This window comes from Urocampus carinirostris, chromosome 11 (genome assembly GCF_059441175.1).
Source record: "Urocampus carinirostris isolate Australia breed hairy pipefish chromosome 11, RoL_Ucar_1.0, whole genome shotgun sequence".
NCBI lineage: Eukaryota > Metazoa > Chordata > Actinopteri > Syngnathiformes > Syngnathidae > Urocampus > Urocampus carinirostris.
The window spans coordinates 41,470,178-41,493,141 of NC_142359.1; the positions used below are offsets into that span (position 1 = coordinate 41,470,178).

At 39.2% G+C, this 22,964-nt stretch overlaps 1 protein-coding gene across 2 annotated transcripts in view; it reads right to left on the bottom strand.

The window, feature by feature from the left end:
* Positions 1-22,964, bottom strand: part of utp20 (UTP20 small subunit processome component) — a 71,828-nt gene that overhangs the window by 34,040 nt on the left and 14,824 nt on the right. For both annotated transcript variants that reach the window (XM_088346779.1, XM_088346778.1), the window contains exons 23-43: positions 22,604-22,694; positions 22,435-22,520; positions 18,563-18,688; positions 18,322-18,488; positions 17,883-18,091; positions 13,668-13,811; positions 13,512-13,591; positions 13,207-13,439; positions 12,236-12,380; positions 12,061-12,148; positions 11,849-11,992; positions 11,587-11,640; positions 5,250-5,402; positions 5,015-5,170; positions 3,284-3,424; positions 3,081-3,218; positions 2,876-3,015; positions 900-982; positions 487-758; positions 278-417; positions 51-207 (exon numbers count right to left, since the gene is read on the bottom strand). In XM_088346779.1, coding sequence (XP_088202905.1) covers positions 51-207; positions 278-417; positions 487-758; positions 900-982; positions 2,876-3,015; positions 3,081-3,218; positions 3,284-3,424; positions 5,015-5,170; positions 5,250-5,402; positions 11,587-11,640; positions 11,849-11,992; positions 12,061-12,148; positions 12,236-12,380; positions 13,207-13,439; positions 13,512-13,591; positions 13,668-13,811; positions 17,883-18,091; positions 18,322-18,488; positions 18,563-18,688; positions 22,435-22,520; positions 22,604-22,694 — 2,947 coding nt within the window. The remainder of the gene's footprint in view (positions 1-50; positions 208-277; positions 418-486; positions 759-899; positions 983-2,875; positions 3,016-3,080; positions 3,219-3,283; positions 3,425-5,014; positions 5,171-5,249; positions 5,403-11,586; positions 11,641-11,848; positions 11,993-12,060; positions 12,149-12,235; positions 12,381-13,206; positions 13,440-13,511; positions 13,592-13,667; positions 13,812-17,882; positions 18,092-18,321; positions 18,489-18,562; positions 18,689-22,434; positions 22,521-22,603; positions 22,695-22,964) is intronic.

A 22,964-nucleotide genomic window follows, 5' to 3' on the forward strand; every position in this document is an offset into this window, starting at 1 on the left:
CTTAAAATCCCCAATTGTGCTGCTTGTACTCAACATGAACTTATTTATACCTGGTAACCTTTGACAAGGATAGCCTGCATCTCTTTGAGCAAGTAGTGAAGGTAGCGGCAGCCCAGGGTCTCGATTATCTTCACCAGCGTTCCCCTAGCGACATCGCGGACTTCCTGGAATCGGTTCCTCAAAACCACGCACACCTTGATCAAGATCCTGGACAGAAAACGCAAGACACAATGATGCGCTTATTGTACATCAAAGAGTGATCTTTTAAAGGTTATACCCAGGCAGCTTGGTCTCCAAGATGTGTGAAGGAAGAGTCTGCATGAGTTTGATCATAGCAAAGGCTATTGGTATGCGAGCCACTTCTTCTTCCTTTGCTTCTTTTGACTTGACAGCCTTGTGCTCATCGTCCCGTTTAACCTAAAGATTGAGAAATCCAGACTTTTGTGAATTTGTCAATTTTTTACAGCCACATTGGTTTTATCATACCTTGGCAACGAGACACTTATGCAGGCGAGGCAACACACTGCTAGTGATGCTAGCCTGGATGTTCTCAATGAGCTGCTCGACATCGTGCTGGTTCTGCGGTATGCCCCAGGAAGCCACCAAAGGTTTGGAAATAAATGGCTTCTTCTCTTTAGTGGATTTTGCTTTCTTCGTTTGTCCTTCAACATTGGTTTCCCAAGACACTTCCTTTGGAGGATACTCACTGTCGACTTTCTTATTGTCTTCAACCTCCAATTTTTCAGACGAGTTTGTAGCTTCAAAAAAACGCATAAGTGTAACACAGAAAAAAATGCAAAAGAAAATATCTTCAATCCTCCTAAACAGTTAAAGCTTCTTAAAAACTACAATCATTCTTTTAAATATCTAATTATCTATTTATATATATATAATTTCACCTTTACTGGCTTTAGCAGCTTCCATCTCTTTGGTGAGACTCTCCCTGTCAAAGTGGAACGCCTCAAGGACTTTGAGGAGCAAACTGGGGGTTACAAAAACACAAAATAAGAGTTAAGACTTAGGATAACAAATCAGTACGGTTAAAAATAGTATTAAAGTCAAAAAGTAATGTTACATGCTTTTAGGGGTGGGTGATATGGCAAAAATAATACATCATCTATTTTTAAACGAAATTACAATCTGGATTTTGTCATAATGTGTCAATATAAAAATTGTTTTCTTCCAAAAAATAAAAAAGGTTTGAAACTAACAAATTTCTGATCTTTTACCTTTCAAAAGAACAAATAAATCAATTTTTAGGAAATGCTTCTACATTTTGAACTAAATTTGAGTTAAATAGTGAAAATATGTATCAAAATTATCACGATTAAATAAAAGACGTTAATGCAAAGATACTAGCCTTAGTGGCAAAAGTCGCATGCACAAGGCTAGCAGAAGTAATTAGGGTTTTTGATAATAGCAACCAAATCAATTAGCATTACCTGCTAAAGTGATGCTAGCAACTAAAAGGGAGGCACCCAACAAATCAATTAAATTGTTCATGCTGGCAGATGTTGGATAAGCAAAAATGTTCACTAAATCCAAGCTTGAGACTTTCGGAACAGAATAAAATAGTTCCTTGAGAGGATCTAAAAATCTTTCTTTTTTTTAAGATCACAATAATATTTAAGTCCCATTTTAATATCACCCACCTTTACATGCTCTAAATAGCTTTTCAATTACTGTTCCAAAACAAAATGTAATCAGATTTTTTCTATCTTAATACCTATTTTAATTAAACAATGATGTGGGTTATAAAACATCTGAATTTAATGTTAGACCGCTTTTTTTGGCCAGCAACTTAGCATTCGCGTTATTACCAGCTAATGCTAAAACACGTCAAAAGAAATGAAAGCCGATGAGATATATGATTGATTAAATCCTCTGAGTAAAAATGATACATTATATAAAAAAAACCTTAATGTTCCAAGACTCTGAGGTTCTGTCCCAAACTGAAATAATCACTGCAAACGCTAGTAACGTTGAGTAAACCCGAGCTGGAACACACAGAAATAGAGGTTTTTATTTTCGCTTAAATAGTTTTTTTTTTTAAATCATATGTCTGCAGATGAGTATCATGGGCATCTTAGCTGGAAAACAGGTGAGACAATAGCTTAAGGCCTTACCTGGTACCATGTCAAATTTGATCACATTCTGAAAAACTAAACATTTTATTTTACACATTTTTATAAGGGTAGGTTTAGGAGACTACCAGTTTACAACACTAAAACCTTTGCAAATGTGTATTTTACTTTTTACATTTTTTAGGTATTGTGAAAGAGTTCTAATGTTCAACTTCTCTTTCCAAAAGTCAATCAATGATTCTGCACACTTGCATGGCATGTTTGCGCATAAAACTGTATCCCAGGTTCCATTTACTCACATGCATTTTCGGCTCCGATTTGGATACACCCCAGGAAATGGCATAAAATTATGTTGGAAATTTCATTGGCTCATGTGTCAATTTCATGTGTCAATCATCATATTTATCTGGCTGAAGATATTCTGAGCAACGAAAGCCAATTTCAGTTTTTTTAAACAGAACTGTATAGGCTAATGCGGGCTGTGGACCATGGAAAAAAAACATGATATTGGACGAGAGATGTTTCTATCAAAAGGTCAGATATTAACTATCATTGTAAATCATTAAACAAGTCTGTTTATTTTTAAAGGTGTGTTTTGGAGTAAAACAGACAGCAAGCAACAATGAATGTCCAACGAAGCAGAAATGCTTTTGGGCGGATTTTTTTTTTCCGGTCAGCACCCCCGTGTGTTTGGGACTAAATATCTCACACAGTTCGATTCTCTTAACTGCGGCCTTCGGAACGTTAACGGGTTAAAACAAAAGAGAAAAAATTTTAGATTTTCAACTCACTTGACAGCAAGTTTCTGCTCCACCTTCGAAGTCTGCAGTAACTCGACAAAATGCTTGAGGTAGTAAAGGTACTTGGGCCAGGTCAGCCGGCGACAGACTGCAGCTACAATCTCGACGCATGCTGTTCTCATACTTTCACGCTGCCAAGAAAAAATATGAGTACACATAGTAGAATTCATCAACAGACCATAATAGTGAAAATCACCTCCATCATATTTGGGTCTGCAAGTGGCACCAAGGCAAACGGCATGATAAAACTCTGCAAAGATTGGGGCGACAACACCACAGTACCCTCAGTTAGCTGCCTGGCTAACTTCCTGAGGGCTCGACCTCGGCGGTAAATCTGGTAGAAGGTAAAAAAATAAATTAGCATCCAAGGAGGGGAAGAATGATGAGAAATGTTCATACCTGAATGTGTTTCATGTGTTCGAAGAAGTCAGACTCTGGGTCATTGTAGTCAGTAAGCTGCACCAGGTCATTGAACTCTTTCCTGAAGGGGTAAGTCTTGACCAGGCAGGCGAGAACATTTGTGTATTCGTGCTGCACGCTCTAAAAGAGGAGACAGAAGAATTGTATCATAACCCCGACTTTGTTTCACAACTTTGCGTCTTACTAACCCAATATTCTTTTTATTTTAATGTGGATGACTTGTTTTTCTATCAAAATATAATGACTAGGCTTAGCAGATAACTACAATATCTAACAAAATTTACTATGATACTTTAACAAAAGTAAATTTGCCCATGTCAATAAACTTGGTGTTTTAATGAAAATTTTCAACGTTTTTTGTGTACGGGTGGGCTAATATCTTTTGCAGTAAAGACCAGGTACTGAGTATGTAGCCATGTGATTACGCCCATGCAGCCTAAACAAGAATTCAAACATGATAAAGTTATGGAAGGCAGTTAAAATTAAGACGCAACGGTAATCAAAATCTTTTTAGTGCAGAGTTCACGCTGAAGCAGCCACTAGTTGCGAATGCCAACATCACAAACACTAACTGCTAAAAAGTTTACGTTGTAATATTTTTGGTCCGTAATATGTATTGAAAATGCTCAACTGAGTTCAAAGAGCCCTTATGCTTTATTTTCCACTGCGCTCATCTGTTTTTATCATATTTTTAGCGTAGCTGTCCTGGGTGGAAGACATTCGGTAATTGGATGGGGAAGAGTGCTGAAGAGTGATGTCATGCTCGTCCCGGTGGGTTTCTATTTCGTTTATATTTGTTAATGTAGCATTAAAATAGTGAAAGTAAGAAAAGACTACTCCAAGTAGAGTTCAAACCCTTAGTAGAAGCAAAAATCCCCAAATGAGTCGCAAGATATGTTTTCACAGTTTTGTGTGTATGCTTAGGTTGGTGATAGCCCTGGGGAAAAAGCTGTCTTTAAGGTTTGCACATTAAAGTTATTTTTCCTACCTTGTATGTAGTTTTATAAAGAACTACTTAAAAAACAGCCGAATAAAAAAAACAGTTATTAAAAAAGAAAAAAATACTAGTAAAAAAGGCAAAATAAGAATTAGAAATAGGATATACAAAGCATAGAGACAAATGAAAGGGGGAAAAAAAAGAAAAAACATGAACCCAAAATAAAATTAATAACTAATTTCATGCTTACCATGTGAAATAAATGAGTAAATTGCAGGGTGTTAAAATGTAAGGATTGATAATGAATATTTTTTTTTATATTTTCACATTCATTTTTAAAATTGAGGTGGATTGTTTGAGGTATCCTTAAAAAGTTGAAAGTAGAATATTTTATGTATTAAGTATATTACGTTCAGCAAAGATGTTCGTGCCGCGGAACACAAAAAGTAGGAGGAATGGAGGCAGGGGGTGGTGTGGACAGTAATACATCTTTGCCCCCACATGTTTTTTCTTTCTATTTGTAAGTGTAGCAAGAAAATTATGAAAGTAAGAGAAGGCCTATTTCAAGTACAGTCCAAACGCCAACCCAGAACTTCAAGAAAGTTAAAAAAAAACAAGAGTTTCTTCGAGTCCATCTTAGAAATGCATGTACTTGTACGCACATCATTAACGAGCTGACTGAAGCTGCAATGATGACACAAGCTGAGAGATGGCGGCCGTGTGTAAAAAAGTTCAAAATTCCATACAGCTCTTTTAAAGCTAGAGCATGATACCTCTTTTTGGCTCCGTAGACCCGTGAACACAGCGTCCAAGATAGTATGCTGGATGACGTTCTTGTAAACCCCTCCTCCTCCACCAATCGCCGCCACCTGGACGATTATTGCTGACAGACACAAGGTGGCGTTGTCACTGAGCGACATGTCCCCTATCTGTGAAGGATAAATAAAACGCAAGGTTAACGAAGGTAAAAATAATCAGCATTACCTTAAAATTTCCACACAAAATCACCTGATAAGTGTGGAAGCAGTTCTGAATGAGAGTGTCAATGTAGGCAAGATCAAGCGTCTTCATATGTTTTACATGCTTGAAGGCCTTTTGGAAAGCTGTTAGCCGGACGTCGAAGTAAATCTCGTCCAAGTGGCGACTGTCGAAGGCATTGAGCTGGCGGAGAACGGTTACAAATGATGACTGGTATCAATAAATACGTTTCGTTCACAATGAAATCAGCGCGGCAACGCTTAGGAGTCGTTGACAACAATTGGTATTAGAAATAAGTATCGAATTCCATTGTCAACATTGGCCCAAGACACGTTTCCTACGGAGTGAGGCATCTCAGAATATAATCTATGCTGCGAGTCGCTCATGCGCAATAAAGTCTCAGTCTTGAATGGTAACATAAGTCATGTTTATTTGTATAGCCCTTAATCTCAAGGAGTCTCACAGGGATGTACAGACCACAGATTATAGCAAACCACAGACTATTACTACACCATCCCCTGATTTAAAACCTACATGAGGAGAAGGAAAAACAAAAACCTCAACATGAGGAAACTGAAGGAACCTGGAGAAGGGACCGCAAGAGGTAATCCCCCGTCCAGGATGATCAGGCTGCAATGGATGTTGAAATCATCAACGGGAAAAATAGGTCTGCCTTAAAATCACATCTTAAGCTAACAGGGAGCCAATGCATGTTAGCTAAAGTCGGAGTAATGTGATCAAACTTTCTTGTCTTAGTTAAAGGCCCCGCTACAGCCTTTTGTACCAGCTGCAGGCTCTTGATTTTGGACTTTGGGAGACCGGAGAGTAGTGCATTACAGTAATCGAGACGGGAGGTAACAAACGCATGAATTACAACCCCCCGCATCGGACTGGGACAGTATAGGGCGAATTTTAGTAATGTTGCGATGATGGAAAAAAAGCTGTTCTAGTAATATTCTTAACATATGTTTGGAAGGACAGATAGGGGTCAAATGTAACACCTAAACCGAGTCACACTGTGTGATATTACATGTGTCAATGTTTACAGCAGTTTTTAAGAACAAGTCACGGCATTTAGATGGACCAATAACTAACATTTCGGTCTTTTCAGAGTTAAGGCGCAAGAAGTTGAGTGACATCTATTTTTTCTAGGTGATGCAGGACTCCAAATTTCCAGTTTAGTGGGGCAGATTCCTCCATCGGAAGATATAGTCAAGTGTCATCTGCGTAGCAATGGAAACTGATCATACCTGCGAATAATATCACCTAATGGAAGCATGTAAATGCTGAAAAGAAGGGGGCCAAGTACTGAACCCTGCGGAACACCACAGGTTACACTAAAGGGCTCAGATGTAATTTTACCATATTTAACACAGTGCGTTCTATATGAGAGGTAGGATCTGTACCATAAGAGGACGGACCAATCCATTTTTCCAACCGTTCTAGTAAGATATTATGGTCCACAGTGTCAAAGGCAGCACTAATGTCCAGCAGCAGCATGAGTGTTGAAGCGCTGGACTTTTTTGCCGTACAAAGTACGTTTATTATGCATTTTAAGACGTGTACGACGTACAAAAAAACCTGTACGGAAAAACGCAACTTTGTCAATTATGGGTACCATCCGGTATACACAGACTATCACTAAACGGCAAACCAATCAAGTCAAACGAGTTTGCCGCGGTAGCCTCTATCTCCATCATTTTTTCATTGCAAACGAAGCGAGTGGTTTGATGCTACTGTGCGCATGAGTCTGCTGCCTGGGGATTTCCCGTCATGCATCATTCTGATCAGGGGTTGATTGAGTAAATTTGAAATACATGTGGTCTAAAAAACATCGGATTTCATGTGGTAGTTGTGTAGTGAAAGAAAGTCTGTCTCTTTTTAGAGAACCGACTCTCAAACAGCTCACTTGCTTCGGTGCATTATATTACGAATTATTATGTTGTATAAAGAAGTTAAGAAAAAGAGGAAGTATAAAAGGAGAAGATGGAAAAAAAAGACAGGTTTTGGGTTATCCCTTTAATCAGTATATTACCAACAATTTAATGCAGAAAATGAATCGATAATTTGAATAGGAAAATGTATTATTCTACTTAATTATGTTTATAAGTATTTTTTCCTTCTACAGTGAACGTCCAAGCTACTTAATTTTTGAACTTTTTTTTTTTTATAAAAAAACCCATTCACGTCGAGCAACTTAGTATCTCAAAACAAAATGTTAATTAACAATATATATGATATAGCGAAACAGATGTACAATATACCATGTTCAACTACATAAACAAACACGTTTGAAAAAAAAAAAAATGGTGTAAGATTATTTTGTATTTTGTAAGGGAAAATACGATTGTAAGGGCATGGAGCCGTGGAGGTTGACAGGTATGACACCATCACATTTGAGGTTGAAACTCCTTGAGTCAGAACCAAGTCTAGTGTTTTTTCATTTTTATGAGTCGGCAAATCAATCAGTTGATTAAAACAAAATGTGTCAATTAGAGTCCTAAACGCACCAGTAAGTGGGAAGTTCATACGAATGTTAAAGTCCCCCGTAATTATGATTTCGTCTGCATAGGATTAAGGAACAAAGAACAAATGGCATTATATAAAACAGTTTGCTTTCAAACTGTTCAAAATCGATAAGTTGTTTTACACATACTTTGCAGTTGACCAATGAATGTATTGCAGGGCCCCGGAGACTCGTATTGAAAATCTGTATTGTCGCAGGAGAGTCCTGATCGGGCCGGAATTTTTGGTATATGAATCGTTGGGCTACTCCAAAAGCTCTGGGAGGAGAGGCCCGTCAAAATTCGGCGGAAGAAGATAGATATAACTAGACAATTCCCGCGGCAATTGTAAGAGTTGTGTTTGATCTGGAAGATGATAAAACAAAAGTTATTAACTGGGAAAGCTGTATTTGTAAATGTTTTACTTGGTTCTGTGGGGGGACTCTGCCACCCCACACCTCCCCTGGTACTGGAAAGTTCATTTTAGATGGTCCCATTCAAAATGAATGGGAAATTCTGGATTTTAAATTGACAGTTATGTCGTCGTGGTGAAGGATATCGGTAACCCAGAACATAGCCGGATACTCCCCGTCGAGCTGGAATTTTTTATGTATAATTCGTCATGGTACTGTAAAAAACCTTGAAGGAGAAGCGAATTGAAGTTTTATTCAGCGGGATTTTAAGTTAACACTAGACAATTGTAAGAGTTGTGATTGATCTGGAAGATGATCCCGGGATAAAACAAAGTTATTAACTGGGAAAGCTGTATTTGTAAATGTTTTACTTGGTTCTGTGGGGGGACTCCGCATGACTCATCAACATGTATCCATTAGCATAGTTTGTAAATATGAAGTTGTTAAAATAAAGCCATCACCGAAATTTTTTAGAATGAAGCAGTTAGCATTTAGCCGTTAGCATCACTTTTTAATATGTATCCATTAGCAAAACTCATCAACATGAAGCCATTAGCATAATTTGTAAATATGAAGTCGTTAAAATATAGCCATTACCACAACTTTTTAACATGAAGGAGTTAGCATTTAGCTTTTAGCATCACTTTTTAGTATGTACCCATTAGCATTACTCATTATTAATGAATCCATTAGCATAATTTGTAAATATGAAGTTGTTACAATATAGCCATTCCCAAAATTTTTGGGCATGAAGAAGTTAGCATTGCCGACAGTGTTTACAGCTACCTTGCACTAATACTTGGGCTGGCACAGCCAGCCCAACCCATTGCGGACAGTGTTTACAGCTAGCTTGCGCTAATACTTGGGCTGGCTGCGCAAGCCCACCACTTTGCTAGCGGCGCACATAGCTATTAGCATCCTGTCGCTAGCATCCACTCTTTGGAATTCACCATTTACCCATGGTTAAAGGGGACTCCGCCGTTAACATCACCTTTTAGCATGTACCTATTAGCATAACTCATCAACATGAATCCATTAGCATAATTTGTAAATATGAAGTCGTTAAAATATAGCCATTACCAAAATTTTTTAACATGAAGCAGTTAGCATTTGGCTGATAGCGTCACTTTTTAGCATGTATCCGTTAGCATAACTCATCAACATGTCCCCATTATCATAAATTGTAAATATAAAGTTGTTTAAATATTTCCATTACTAAAATTTTTTAGCATAAAGAAGTTAGCATTTAGCCGTTGACATCACTTTTTAGTATTTACCCAATAGCATAACTCATTAACATGATCCATTAGCATAATTTTTAAATATGAAGTTGTTACAATATAACTATTCCCAAAATGTTGGGGCATGAAGAGGTTAGCATTGCTGACAGTGTTTACAGCTAGCTTGCACTAATACTTTCTAGAGCTAGCATGAGTAAGCATAGCTTCAATCTCTCATCGCTAATACTTGGGCTGGCATAGCCAGCCCAACACCTTGCTAGCGGCGCACATAGCTGTTAGCATCCTCTCGCGAGCATCCACTCTTTGGAATTCACCATTTACCCATGGTTAATGGTAATGTGGGTCGGGCCCCCTCAAGCCACCCTGGACAGTCCCTGCTTAGTCCCTACTAACCTCTGAAAAAGCCCTCGTTTCCATGCCTACCAATAGAAATGAATGGGCCCATGTATTCCGGATAAGAGATTCTCAAAACCCATTATTCCGGATGGGGACTCTTTTTGGTCTCCGGGGCCCCTTGCGACTTGTATCGCTGTCAAAAGACAACCCACAAGAGTCCCGGTCGGGCCGGAATTTTTGGTACATGAATCATTGGGTTACTCCAAAAGCTCTGGGAGAAGATCCCCGTTAAATTTCGGCGGAAGAAGATAGATATAATAATATCTCGGGGATTATATTATTTCATTGCCCTGTGCTTACAGCACTTGGCAATGTAGTCGTGCCTTGCTGAAGCAATCACATCTAACTAGACAATTCCCACGGCAATTGTAAGAGTTGTGATTGATTTAGCATGAAGAAGTTAGCATTAAATAATTAGCATCACTTTTTAACAGGTAGCCATTAGCATAACTCGTCAACATGTACCCATTAGCATAATTTGTAAATATGAAATCGATAAAATATTGCCATTACCAAAATGTTTTAGCATAAAGAAGTTAGCATCACTTTTTAAAATGTATCTGTTAGCATAAATCATTAACATGAGTCCATTAGCATAATTCATAAATATGAAGTCGTTAAAATGTAGCCATTACCACATTTTTTTACTATGAAGAAGTTAGCATTGTCGACAGTGTTTACAGCTCGCTTGCGCTAATACCTGTGCCAGGCCAACCCATTGCTGACAGTGTTTAGAGCTAGCTTGAGCGAAAACTCCATTTACCCATGGTTAACGGTAATGTGGGTCGGGCCCCCTCAAGCCACCCTGGACAGTCCCTGCTTAGTCCCTACTAACCTCTGAAAAGCCCTCGTTTCCATGACTACCCATAGAAATTAATGGGCCCATGTATTCCGGATGGGAGATTCTCAAAGCCCATTATTCCACATGGGGACTCGTATCGAAAATCTGTGTTGTCGCAGGAGAGTCCTGAATCGGCCGGAATTTTTGGTATATGAATCGTTGGGCTACTCCAAAAGCTCTGGGGGCCCGTCAAAATTCGGCGGAAGAAGATAGATATAACTAGACAATTCCCGCGGCAATTGTAAGAGTTGTGAATGATCTGGCAGATGTTGGTAGAGAACCGGTAGCGTTGAGTTGTTAGCATTATGAGTAAGGATAAGGTTTTTACTTAGAGAGATGTATTTGTAATTTTTAACTTGGTTCAGTGGAGGGACTCCGCCCCGCCACACCCCCCCGGTACTTGCAAGTTCATTTCAGATTGGCCTATAATCGTTAGCAACAAGGATATGCCTTGTGGAGGTCTGAAAAATCACATTCTTGGTAATAACATAGTGATAACACTGTTATTACACTTTAATAAACTTTTGAAATATACATGTTCAAATAGAATGGGCTGTTCGATTTGAATTGGTCCACCCGGAATCTATTGAGCCTATTCATTTTACTGATTCGTTAGCATGTGGCCATTAGCATGAAGCAGTTAGCATTTAACCATTAGCATCACTTTTAAGCCTGTAACCATTAGCATTACTCATCAACATAAAGCCATTAGCATAGTTTGTAAATATGAAGTTGTTAAAATATAGCCATTACCAAAAAATTTTAACATGAAGCAGTTAGCATTTAGCTGATAGCATCACTTTTTAGCATGTATCCGTTAGCTTACAGCACTTGGCAAAGTAGTTGTGCCTTGCTGAAGCAATCACAACTAATTATTCGACTTATTGTTTCAATAGCCGGTGACTTGTCAACTAAAAAAATAGTCGTTAGTTGCAACCCTAATGGAAACACATCAAAATGCTTAAAACCCACCTCTGTCGCCATGTCAGTTATGTATTTCAGCGATGGATCCATGTCGGACAGCGTCTAGATAGAAAGATAGATACTTTATTCATCCCCGTAGGGAAATTCACACTTCCAGCAGTATCCTTGTGTTGAAAATAAAACAATAATAAAGTAAAAGGAACATAATACATGATTCATTTTACTTTATTATTGTCTTAGTCTAAAATAAGAATGAAAATAATGAATGGGTTCACAAACTATTTAGCATTCAAAAATTGTAGTGACATGCCTGGAAGACGCTTGCGAGAGCCTTCCTGGATGCCTTGTTTTGAATGACTGAGAAGAGTTTGCTGAGTGGCTGCAGGAAGGTTGACGGCTGCAAGCACTGTTGCAACAAGTTCTGTACAGTGGAAAGGATGTCCAGCTCTGTCTCCTTAAACAAATATAAAAAGGGATTTTTATGTAATTTTAAAAATAAATCAATGTATGAATAAACCTTACCTCAGGAATTTTGCCTCTGAGTATATATGGCAATAGAAGACGAATAAGCATTGAACTCTGTTCTTTGTCGCTAACAAATAGACTGATCCTGGCAGATTAAACACAAACAAAATGAATGACTACATCAACTGTATAAAAGAGGGAGAATATAATAAACAATAAGGCTTTAATTTACTTGGAGAGGATGTTGAGTTCCTTGGACACCTGTTGGTGCAATTTCTTGTTCTTGAGCCTGTCGGGGTTTCGAACCACATCGCTCAAATAGTGCAGCAGTGTAGTGATGTGAGGAAGTAACAGCCTGCAGCCCTGTGTCAGTGATCCTAAAACATATATGCACAAAGAAGGTACTTTTTCTTCCTTGGATCTGGTTTCATATAAATATCAAATAAAATTTAAAATACTGTGTGTAAAAATAATATGATTGAAAATTGAAATCTGATAATGAGAAATAAAAACAAAGAACGGGCTATGGCTGCAATCATTAATGTAAGGCAGGGAGTTAAAACTTCCGTACAGATTTTTATCTAGTATTTTGAAAATGTATGTAAATGTACTTTATTTATAGAGCTATTACAACAATCCTTCTGGTGTACCAAAGTGCTTTACAAATGATAATAAAAAAATAAGCAATAAGTAAAAACCAAAAACACAAAAACATTACAATAAAAGACAATAGAGACAATAAAATACAACAGGATCAAATGAGATGAAATGTAATAAAAAGTGCCATCATACTACTGGGTATTAAAAGCCTTCCTGAAGAAGCGGGTTTTAAGCCTGGATATGAAAAGACCGAGGTCTCTTGACTGAGATTTACATATTTTACTTTTGTTAGTAATTTGAATCTTTTTCCTTTTTAATGTAAGCATTATTGGGCCGCTTTTTAGTTTGCTTTTGAATAATGTGACAATACAGTGGTTTATGTAACATTGTTTTATGATTATGGCCATTTCATTTGTTATGTTATTTTTATAGTCCTTTCCATTTTGAAGCTTCTGCACACCATTAAAATAAACACCAAGCATTTTGAAAGTTATATTCCCAATCAGTCCTAATTTATTATTTTGTTTTGCATGTAGATATTTAAAAGAGCAGGAAAGGAAAAAAGACGGTAAGTAGATGGACAACTTAAAGCGATTGTAAAACCTGACAGAAAGCGGCCTTCTGCAGGCTGCGGGAATACACATCCGCCCACAATCAGCTCTGCCTCGGTCTCCGTGGCGACAAAGTCCTGCGTGGTCGCCAGGGACTCTGCTATGTCCGTGACAACTGCGATGGTGGCCTGCGAGATGTTCTTGGAGGACAGGAGGGCAAAAACATTCTGGAGAATATCGCTCTCCGGGTGGCCAGGACGTTGCTTGGCCAAAAGGGGGAAGTACCTGTGAGATGAGCCAATAATTGAGTAATAAACTTTCTAAAGGGTAATATCAATAGAAATACAACAACATTACCTGGAATGTTTGCTCCACACGTGGATGAGCTTCAAAAGTGGCGTGGGTGAATACGGACTCTCAGATGGGAGGCGTTCCACCTGTGAAAGGTGAAACAGGTAAGTAGGTTTGTTTAGAAAAAAATAATAATAATAATAATAAATCAGCGACACACACCTGAGGCCACACAACCGCCATGAAGACACCTTCAAGCTGATCAGAACTGAAGTTAAGGGCGTCGAAACTCTCAAAGATGTCCTGGATCCTCAAAATGCTTAGACGCCTGAGATTCTTCAAGGGATTAATGCAACCAGGTCTCAACTAGATATAGAAAACAGATGAATACCAATGATAGAAGAGTCCATCATTCAGTTCTTATTCAAGTAGATAAGTGGTTGCAACCTCTGGTACCGGGGCCATGGGTGTTTTATTATCGGGCCACACAGGAAAATAAGAAAAAATAAGTTCCATCTTTCCGGCCCCCTCCCCTCAGCTTAACTACGTTCTCGTCTTTTTTCGCTTTGGACACCTCTTTAACTGTATCGGTCTTTGTGAAACTTGGTTAAGCCCGGATGAGTATTTAGCGCTAAATTATGCTTCTCCCCCAGACTACGTGAGTAGCCATGTAGCATGCACGTTGAAAAAGGGTGGCGGTGTCGCGCTCATTTCTGAAAAAACGCTCAAATTTAATCCTCGTACCTCTAATAATTACAAAGCGTTTGAGGCTCTTGTGATGCGGTCCTCTCTATTGTCAATTTATTGTAATAACCATCTATCGCGCACCTGGGCCATATACAATTTTCTTAGACGAATTTGCTGAACTAGTAACCTATGCAGACAAAATTATAATTATGGGGGACTTTAACATTCATATGAACTTCCCACTCAGTTCACTTAGTGTTGCGTTTCGGTCTCTATTGATGCATTTGGTTTTAATCAACTGGTTGATTTGCCAACCCATAAAGATGGAAACACGCTAGACTTGGTTCTGACTCAAGGAGTTTTAACCTCAAACATTATGGTGTTGCCGTGTACTACCGTTATCTCGGATCATTACTTAGTAACATTTGAGGTGCTAGCTAGATGTAGTACTAAAAAAGCTGAAGGATTTAGCGGACGCAATAATAGCACTGGCACAGTTTCTGAGCTCTTTGAACTCCTTCCTGGAGCAGTTGCGTCCTTTCCTTCATACAATGGCTCGATTGACTCACTCATGAATGAGTTCAATACTACCCTAGCTAGTGTCCTGGATTCAATAGCACCCATAAAGCTTATATCACGTCCTAAAAGACGCACGCCTTGGTTTACTGATGAAACTAGAACCCTTAAACAAGAATGCAGAAAATTGGAAAGAAAATGGCGCGCTACCAAGCTTGAGGTTTTCCATCAAACCTGGTGTGACAGCTTGTTAAAGTATAAAGCGGCCCTTGCCTCTGCAAAATCGGCCTACCTTTCGAAGGTGATTGCGTCACAAAAGAACAATCCCAAAGTCCTTTTTGACACTAACATCGCTTACAAGGCAACAGACTATCGCAGATAGTTTGACCCACTCTGCTCATGACTTACATGACTTCTTTACTAAGAAGATTCAATGCATACAGGAAGAAATTGCTAAAGACATTATGTATGCCACACATATTAAAGGGCTGAAATCTACAGATGCACGACAGGGCGGCTGTCCAGGGAATTTGTCCAGTTTTAGTGAACTGTCACTTGATGATCTCAAACAGGTGGTGAATGCGGCCAAACCGACAACTTGCCAGTTCGACCCGCTCCCAGGTTCACTTATTAAAGGTCTTTTTGGCGTCCTTGGACCTTCAGTTCTAAATATTATAAACATATCACTTTCCTCAGGTGTAGTTCCAGCAGCTTTTGAGTCCGCCGTTATTAAACCCACACTGAAACAACCCAACCTTGATCCAGAAATCTTATGTAATTATAGACCTGTGTCAAACCTACCTTTCCTTTCTAAAGTACTTGAAAAAGTAGTGGCACAGCAGCTGAATGATTTCATATCCGAGAATAACCTTTTTGAATCTATGCAATCAGGATTCAGGGCTAACCACTCTACTGAGACAGCTCTGATCAAGGTAACAAATGATCTCCTATTTGCAATGGATTCTGGCGCTTCATCACTTTTGCTGCTGCTGGAACTTAGTGCTGCTTTTGACACAGTGCACCACAATTTCCTACTAGAACGGTTGGAAAAATGGATTGGTCTCTCAGGAACCATCCTCTCGTGGTTCAGATCCTACCTCTCAGATAGGACGCACTGTGTTAAATATGGCGAAATGACATCTGAGCCCTTTGATGTTACCTGTGGTGTTCCGCAGGGTTCAGTGCTTGGCCCCCTTCTTCTCAGCATTTACATGCTTCCATTAGGTGATATTATTCGCAAGTACAATATCAGTTTCCACTGCTACGCAGACGACACTCAACTATATCTTCCGCTGGAGGAATCTCCCACACTAAACTGTGGAAATTAGGAGGCCTGCCTCATTGAGATAAAAGAGTGGATGTCACTCAATTTCTTGCGTCTTAACTCTGAAAAGACCGAAATGTTAGTCATTGGTCCATCTAAATGCCGTGACTTGTTCTCAAAAACTGGTGTGAACATTAACAAATGTCACATCACACAGAATGACTCAGTTAAAAATTTAGGTGTCATATTTGACCCTGATCTATCCTTTGAAACGCATGTAAAGAAAATTACTAGAACCGCTTTCTTCCATCTTCGTAACATTGCAAAAATCCGTTCAATACTGTCTCAGTCGGATGCGGAAATTGTAATTCATGCGTTTGTTACCTCCCGTCTCGATTACTGTAATGCACTACTCTCTGGTCTCCCGAAGTCTAGAATCAAGTCTCTTCAGCTGGTACAAAATGCCGCAGCGAGGCTTTTAACAAAAAAGTCCGATCACATAACACCGATTTTGGCTAACCTGCATTGGCTCCCAGTTAGCCTTAGATGTGATTTCAAGGTTCTCTTAGTATTATACAAAAACATACATGGACTTGCTCCCTATTATCTTTCAGATCTGATTTCCCTCTATGTCCCGGTCCGAAGCCTACGATCTGAGAGTGCCAGTCTTCTGGTGATCCCAAGAGCAAAGAAGTGTTCTGCTGGTTCGAGAGCGTTCTCCATCCGGGCACCGGTGCTGTGGAATGCTCTTCCCCCTGAGATCCGATCTGCAACCTCAGTGGAAATGTTTAAATCTAAGCTTAAAACTCACTTCTACTCTATAGCATATGAATAACCTACTCTTCTCGTCGGCTGAAAAATAGTCTGTGTAATATAGTGTAATAATCTGTGAAGCCCTTTGAGACTCTTCGTGATTTAGGGCTATACAAATAAGAATGACTTGACTTGAAAAATGGTGGTGCGAAACGATTTTAAGCACAAATGCCTAATGCCTCTAGGTCTGCCTGGTCCGGTAGGGAATCGTCTCCGGGCGGGCAGCCGATGCAGGAGTTCGGAGACCCGCTTCCTCAAAGGGAAAGCGCTGACGTCAAATTCTGTGGTGTCCCTGGTTCCGCGATGGCTGTCCGTCCAAGATATGATTCCTTGTGCTGGGTGAGGGGAGGCCTGGGTTGGGCTCTTGTCCCCTTGCATGTGTTGCGCTGCTACATTGTCTCACAGTGAGTTTTCGTTAGATTCCGTCGCCTTTTATTCATTGCGCCGACTTGTCAGGAGTTTGTTTGATGAGTGACCCTTGTCCCACTTGATTGCAGGGACTGTTGCCCGCATTATGCTGCATGTGGCCGCCCCCTGCTTTTAGGGGTGCGCTGTCATTATACCAGGGCCGTTGCCAACTCATGAGCTGTCCTGAGGGGCGTGTGTCCCTTTCATCTGGGCTGCAGTCTCTTGGGCATGGCCTAGCAGTTTTGCGAGGTTCCGGAGCGCTCAACAATGTCTTTAATCAAGGCTTCTCAGTACGGTTTGTTTCTGGGGTTCCTCGTGACTATGTTGGCAATGGTCATTCTGTGCTTGAAGCACTGCCTCTAGAGGTCGGTAGGGACTAAATAGAACGAAAGTTACGAATGTAACTCCGGTTCAATGAGTCCCATACGAGAGCCATAGTTTCTTGTCACTTCGCATTCTCGTGTTTATGCAAGATTCTGAAGGTGACTCACCTGTAATAAAACGGGAATTTATAGACATTCCTACTGAGACACGTGCGACAGAGTGAATAATTTTGGTATGCATTTCTCGAACTGCGCATGCGCCACGCTGAAATTCCGTACGGGACTCATAGAACCATAATTACATCCGTATTATGGTTACTTTCATTTTAGAAAAAAAAAAAAATTGATGCTGCCCTTGAACTAAGCTGTAAAAATATTGTCAAGACAATGAACCAGTCCGTGGTACAGAAAAAGTTGCCGTCCTACCTGTTCCCTGATCTCCAGCACAGCAGACAAGGAAGCTGTGAAGCAAAGAAGGATCTGGAGCAGTTTGGGCATATAGACTTCAATAAAGTGACCCAGCTTCTGCATGACAACAGTGATTATGTTCAGGAGACTGTGCTGGCGACCCAGCGGCAGAACAGCACCCGCGTCCGTCCCAGTTAAAGCTTGCTTCACTGCGTCCTGACAGGATCCTGAGGAAAACAGAAAACATCCTTTTTTCTTTGACACAAACATTTAATCACTTTGCAAATCATTTCTATACTGAACAGAGAGACTTTGCTCAAGATTTGGTTTATGTTGGACTTGAAATTTCAATGAATTTTTGAAGAGCATTTTTATTCTGAAATCCAGCAATTCAGATTATTCTTTTAAATTTTAGTATCTAAATTGGGACAGTTCCAAAAATCCCAAGCTTATTTACCGATGCTGTAATGGATAATTGGTTCAAGCAGTAGCTCAATGAAGATGTCAAGCTCAGCCTCTTGGCATCCTGTCAGGAAGCGTAGAATGATAGAAGAGCGCGTAGTGGCGCTAGATTTGCTCTGGAAGCGACTGCTGCCTTTGCTGCAAAGACGACCAAACAGGATCCTTGGCGACAAAAGATATGGGTAGAGATGTGAGCTACTGCAATCAATCGGGATAAAACGCAAGAAAAATAATACCTCATGAGTATTGGAATGAGTCCTTCTCTGTGTGATACATCCACTACTCCAGTTTCCTCGGAAATGTTAAAATGGACCATTTCCTCTTTAAAACTCTTGTCATTTAGCAACTTCTCCAGATTCTCCCTGAAATAAACACACACATAAATATTTATTCTGAAGGTCAGACATATAAATAAAAAAGAATTATTCAGTTGATAGGGAGGTGTTATAGCTATAATCTTGTACTAATTATCATAGATGGATTGATTGAAAAGTGGAAAACGATTTAGGGGGCAGGCCTTTCCTCTCTCCTAATTCCAGTGTCAAATGGAATCTCAGAATCCAGAGGCCCACACTCACCAACGTAGTCTTGTCTGCTTAAAGAGACGAGCAGTTTTGGGCATGTTACTTTAAAAAAAAGTAACTAGTATTAGGTATTCACAGGTTGTTCCAAAAAGCAACTGAGTTAGTAACAGCTACTCTATTGTAAAAGTACCTAGTTACCAGGGAAATTAATGATTTTTTTAAAAATAAGCTGTTGCATGTCAAAGAAGTTTTCTGAGAAGTAGCCGAGTCAGTTGAATAGAGAAGAACAGACAGTTTTGTCCTAATAAAAATAAAATGTATACAAAAAAAAAATTACCAATCAACAGTAGACAAAAAGTGAGTTAAAGCAATTTAATCTAACTCGAATGGTCCTATATAGAGATCGGAATACCGACTCTTTTTAGAGAGCCGTCTTTTTCGGCTTTGCTCATTCAAAAGAGCCTTCTCCCAAACGGCTGTTCAGGTTTTTTTTGTTAATCCCGTATATCACCATTTATTATGTATTTATATGGATGACTTAAAAAAATAGGGGAAAATAAATCAAAATTAACACTTAAACGTTAACACTGAATAACACAGGAAATATAAATGATGATATTTATAAATCTACAAAAAGGAAAGATAAAATACAAAAGTCAAGCCAGGTTTATTTGTATAGCTCTAAATCACAAGATGTCTCAAAGGGTTGTACAGACCAGAGACTATTACACAACCGCCTGATCTAAAATCTACATAAGGGCAAGGTAAAACTCAAAACCTCAACATGAGGAAACTAAGAAACCTTGAGAAAGTAATCCCCCCTTCCAGGAGAACCAGGCTACAAGGGCATCAACAAAAACTATTGACATTGTCAACATGAAACATATGGAATTCATTGACTAAAGAATATACAGGACTGTCTCAGAAAATTAGAATATTGTGATAAAGTTCTTTATTTTCTGTAATACAATTAAAAAAAACAAAAATGTCATACATTCTGGATTCATTACACATCAACTGAACTATTTCAAGCCTTTTATTATTTGAATATTGCTGATTTTGGCTTACAGCTGAAAAAAACTCAAAAATCTTATCTCTAAATATTAGAATACTTCCTCAGACCAAGTAAAAAAATAATTTTATAACAGCAAAACTAAATCAAACATTTGAAAATGTCCATTGATGCACTCAGTACTTGGTTGGGAATCCTTTTGCACGGATTACTGCATCAATCCGGCGTGGCATGGAGGCAATCAGCCTGTGGCATTGCTGAGGTGTTATTGATGCCCAGGATGCTTCGATAGCGGCCTTCAGCTCATTTGCATTTGTATGTCTGGTGTCTTTCATCTTCTTCTTAACTATACCCCACAAATTCTCGATGGGGTTCAGGTCAGGGGAATTAGCAGGCAATCAAGGACAGTGATGCCATGGTCAGTGCACCAGTTACTGGTGGTTTTGGCACTGTGGGCAGGTGCCAGATCATGCTGGAAAATGAAATCCTCATCTCCATAGAGCTTTTCAGCAGATGGAAGCATGTAGTGCTCTAAAATCTCTTGGTACACAGTTGCATTTACTCTGGGCTTGATGAAACACAGTGGACCAACACCAGCAGCTGACATGGCTCCCCAAACCATTGCTGACTGTGGGAACTTCACACTGGATTTCAAGCAACTTGGATTTTGCTCCTCTCCAGCCTTTCTCCAGACTCTGGCGCCTTGACTTCCAAATGAAATGCAAAACTTGCTTTCGTCTGAAAAGAGGACTTTGGACCACTCTGCAACCGTCCAGTGCTTCTTCTCCATAGCCCAAGTCAGACGCTTCTTCCGTTGTCTTGAGTTCAGAAGTGGCTTGACCATGGGAATACGGCTATTGTAGCCCATTTCCCGGACACGTCTGTGAACTGTGGCTTTTGATACCTGGACTCCAGCTTCAGCCCACTGTCTTTGAAGCTCCCCCAAATTCTGGAAGCGGCTCTTCTTCACAATTTTGTTAAGGCTGCGGTCATCTCTCTTGGTTGTGCAGCGTTTCCGGCCACATTTTTCCCTTCCAACAGACTTTTTGTGGATATGCTTTGAAACTGCACTCTGAACAGCCTGCTCTTTGAGAAATTTCTTTTTGTGTCTTACCCTCCTGATGGAGGGTATCAATGATGGTCCTCTGGACAGCAGTCAGATCAGCAGTCTTCCCCATACTTGTGATTTAGTTTACTGAACCAAGCTGAGTGTTTTTAAGGCTGAGGAAACCCTCGCAAGGTGTTTCGAGTTAATTAGATGATTCAGGTGATTAGTTGAATAGCCTAATTGTATACTTTTTCATGATATTCTAATATTTTGAGATAGGATTTTCGAGTTTTCTTAAGCTGTAAGCCAAATTCAGCAATATTAAAATAATAAAAGGCTTGAAATAGTTCAGTTGATGTGTAATGAATCCAGAATGTATGACATTTTTGTTTTTTTAATTGCATTACAGAAAATAAAGAACTTTATCAAAATATTTAAATTTTCTGAGACAGTCCTGTAAGTGTTTTTTAAGCCTAGATTTAAACAGTTCAACTGATGTTGCAGATCAAATCTCAGAGGGAAGAGCATAGTATGTGACTTATTCAAGTGTTTGTTTATTTGCATCATGTATTAAGATTTCTACATATGGCATGAATGATCCTTTATAAAGCAAAATAATTAAACAAAAAAACAAATTCAACATTTTTCATACACAACAAATTAAAAGTCAACAGCACAGAATCCCTGGAAAAAAATGCCTTTTATCTAACCATTAGGGAAAAATGGCGTCCTGAAAGCTACTGGCTTTCGATTTATGTGTAGTCGGCTCCCACTTCCAAGAGCTGTTTTGTTTGTGAACAACATAAGTCGTTTGTTGCCGCATTTGCAAATTCTCTTTTTCTTTTGGGGCATTAATAAATACTATATTATTAATCGCCATTTTGAATGGTGACGTGATCAGAAAAGATGTGACGTAAACAACTCTGGAGTAGAACACCTCGAAGCTGGAAAGAGTTAGGTTGTGCAGTGGCAGGCCAGCATTGGCGTTCTGCAGCCAAAGTAATTTGACCGTCAGTAAAGGCGCAAAAAAATAATTAGATTACCCTGTTACTGGAAAAAAGTAACACCATTATGAACGGCGTTATTTATAACGGAGACAAGCGATAAACAAAACATAGAAGGCTCCTGACCGACGTGCAAAATGTTTGAGATACTCTTGTGTGCTGACATCAGCATGATTTGGGACTAGAAATAAAATGATCTTCCAACCCACTTGAGTTCAGCCTCCTACATTTCAAGCCAGCGTGTCTGACATCCTTCCAAATAGCACTTGACCAAATTTTGCCCCACATCACAATACCCAACATTTTTAATTTGACACGAAGATATGAGACAAAAAATCAAAACCCACAAGGTTGAGCCGCGGTACAACTTCTAAATCAGTGAAGCAAGACATTTGCAATCCCAACTACCTGCAACATTAATACTCAGGGAAAACACTAAACTGATAGACCAGTGCTTTATAAAAAGATATTTACAATGGCCTCCATTCAAGGAAATAAAGATCTTTGAATAAATGCTTACTTGTAGGGAACGATGTAGGGATCTTTGTATGTAAGAATACAGTGCAGGGCCATTAGCTGAATTTCCTGATCTTGATGGCACAGAAGCTGAGAAAACAAAATACAATAGAACATCAGTGTTATGAAATAGTCATGAAATAAGAAACATGGCTAACTTTTAATTACTGTACCTGGTTGTAGAGTCCTCTCAGGCTTCTCTCCATGTAAAGTGAGCGAGGATCCGAAAATTTGGCAAAAACAGTGAGGTGGGCGATGAGATTTCTGGAGTAAACAAAAAAAGTCACAAATAAAATGATAGAGTTGAATGCTGGAGTCACCTTGACGAAATATAATAATCCCGAAACATTACACTTTCCTGTCGCACAACAAAAGCAAAGGCAGCAGATTAAACTATAAAAAAGCCGTTAACAGTTTCATTTTATTGATACACTGTTTTATTGCTTACTTTTTTTGTCTTTTGCTCTTTTGTATGATTAATTAACAAAACCATGTACAATTGTGAGTTAAAAAACAACACAGGACTAAATATAT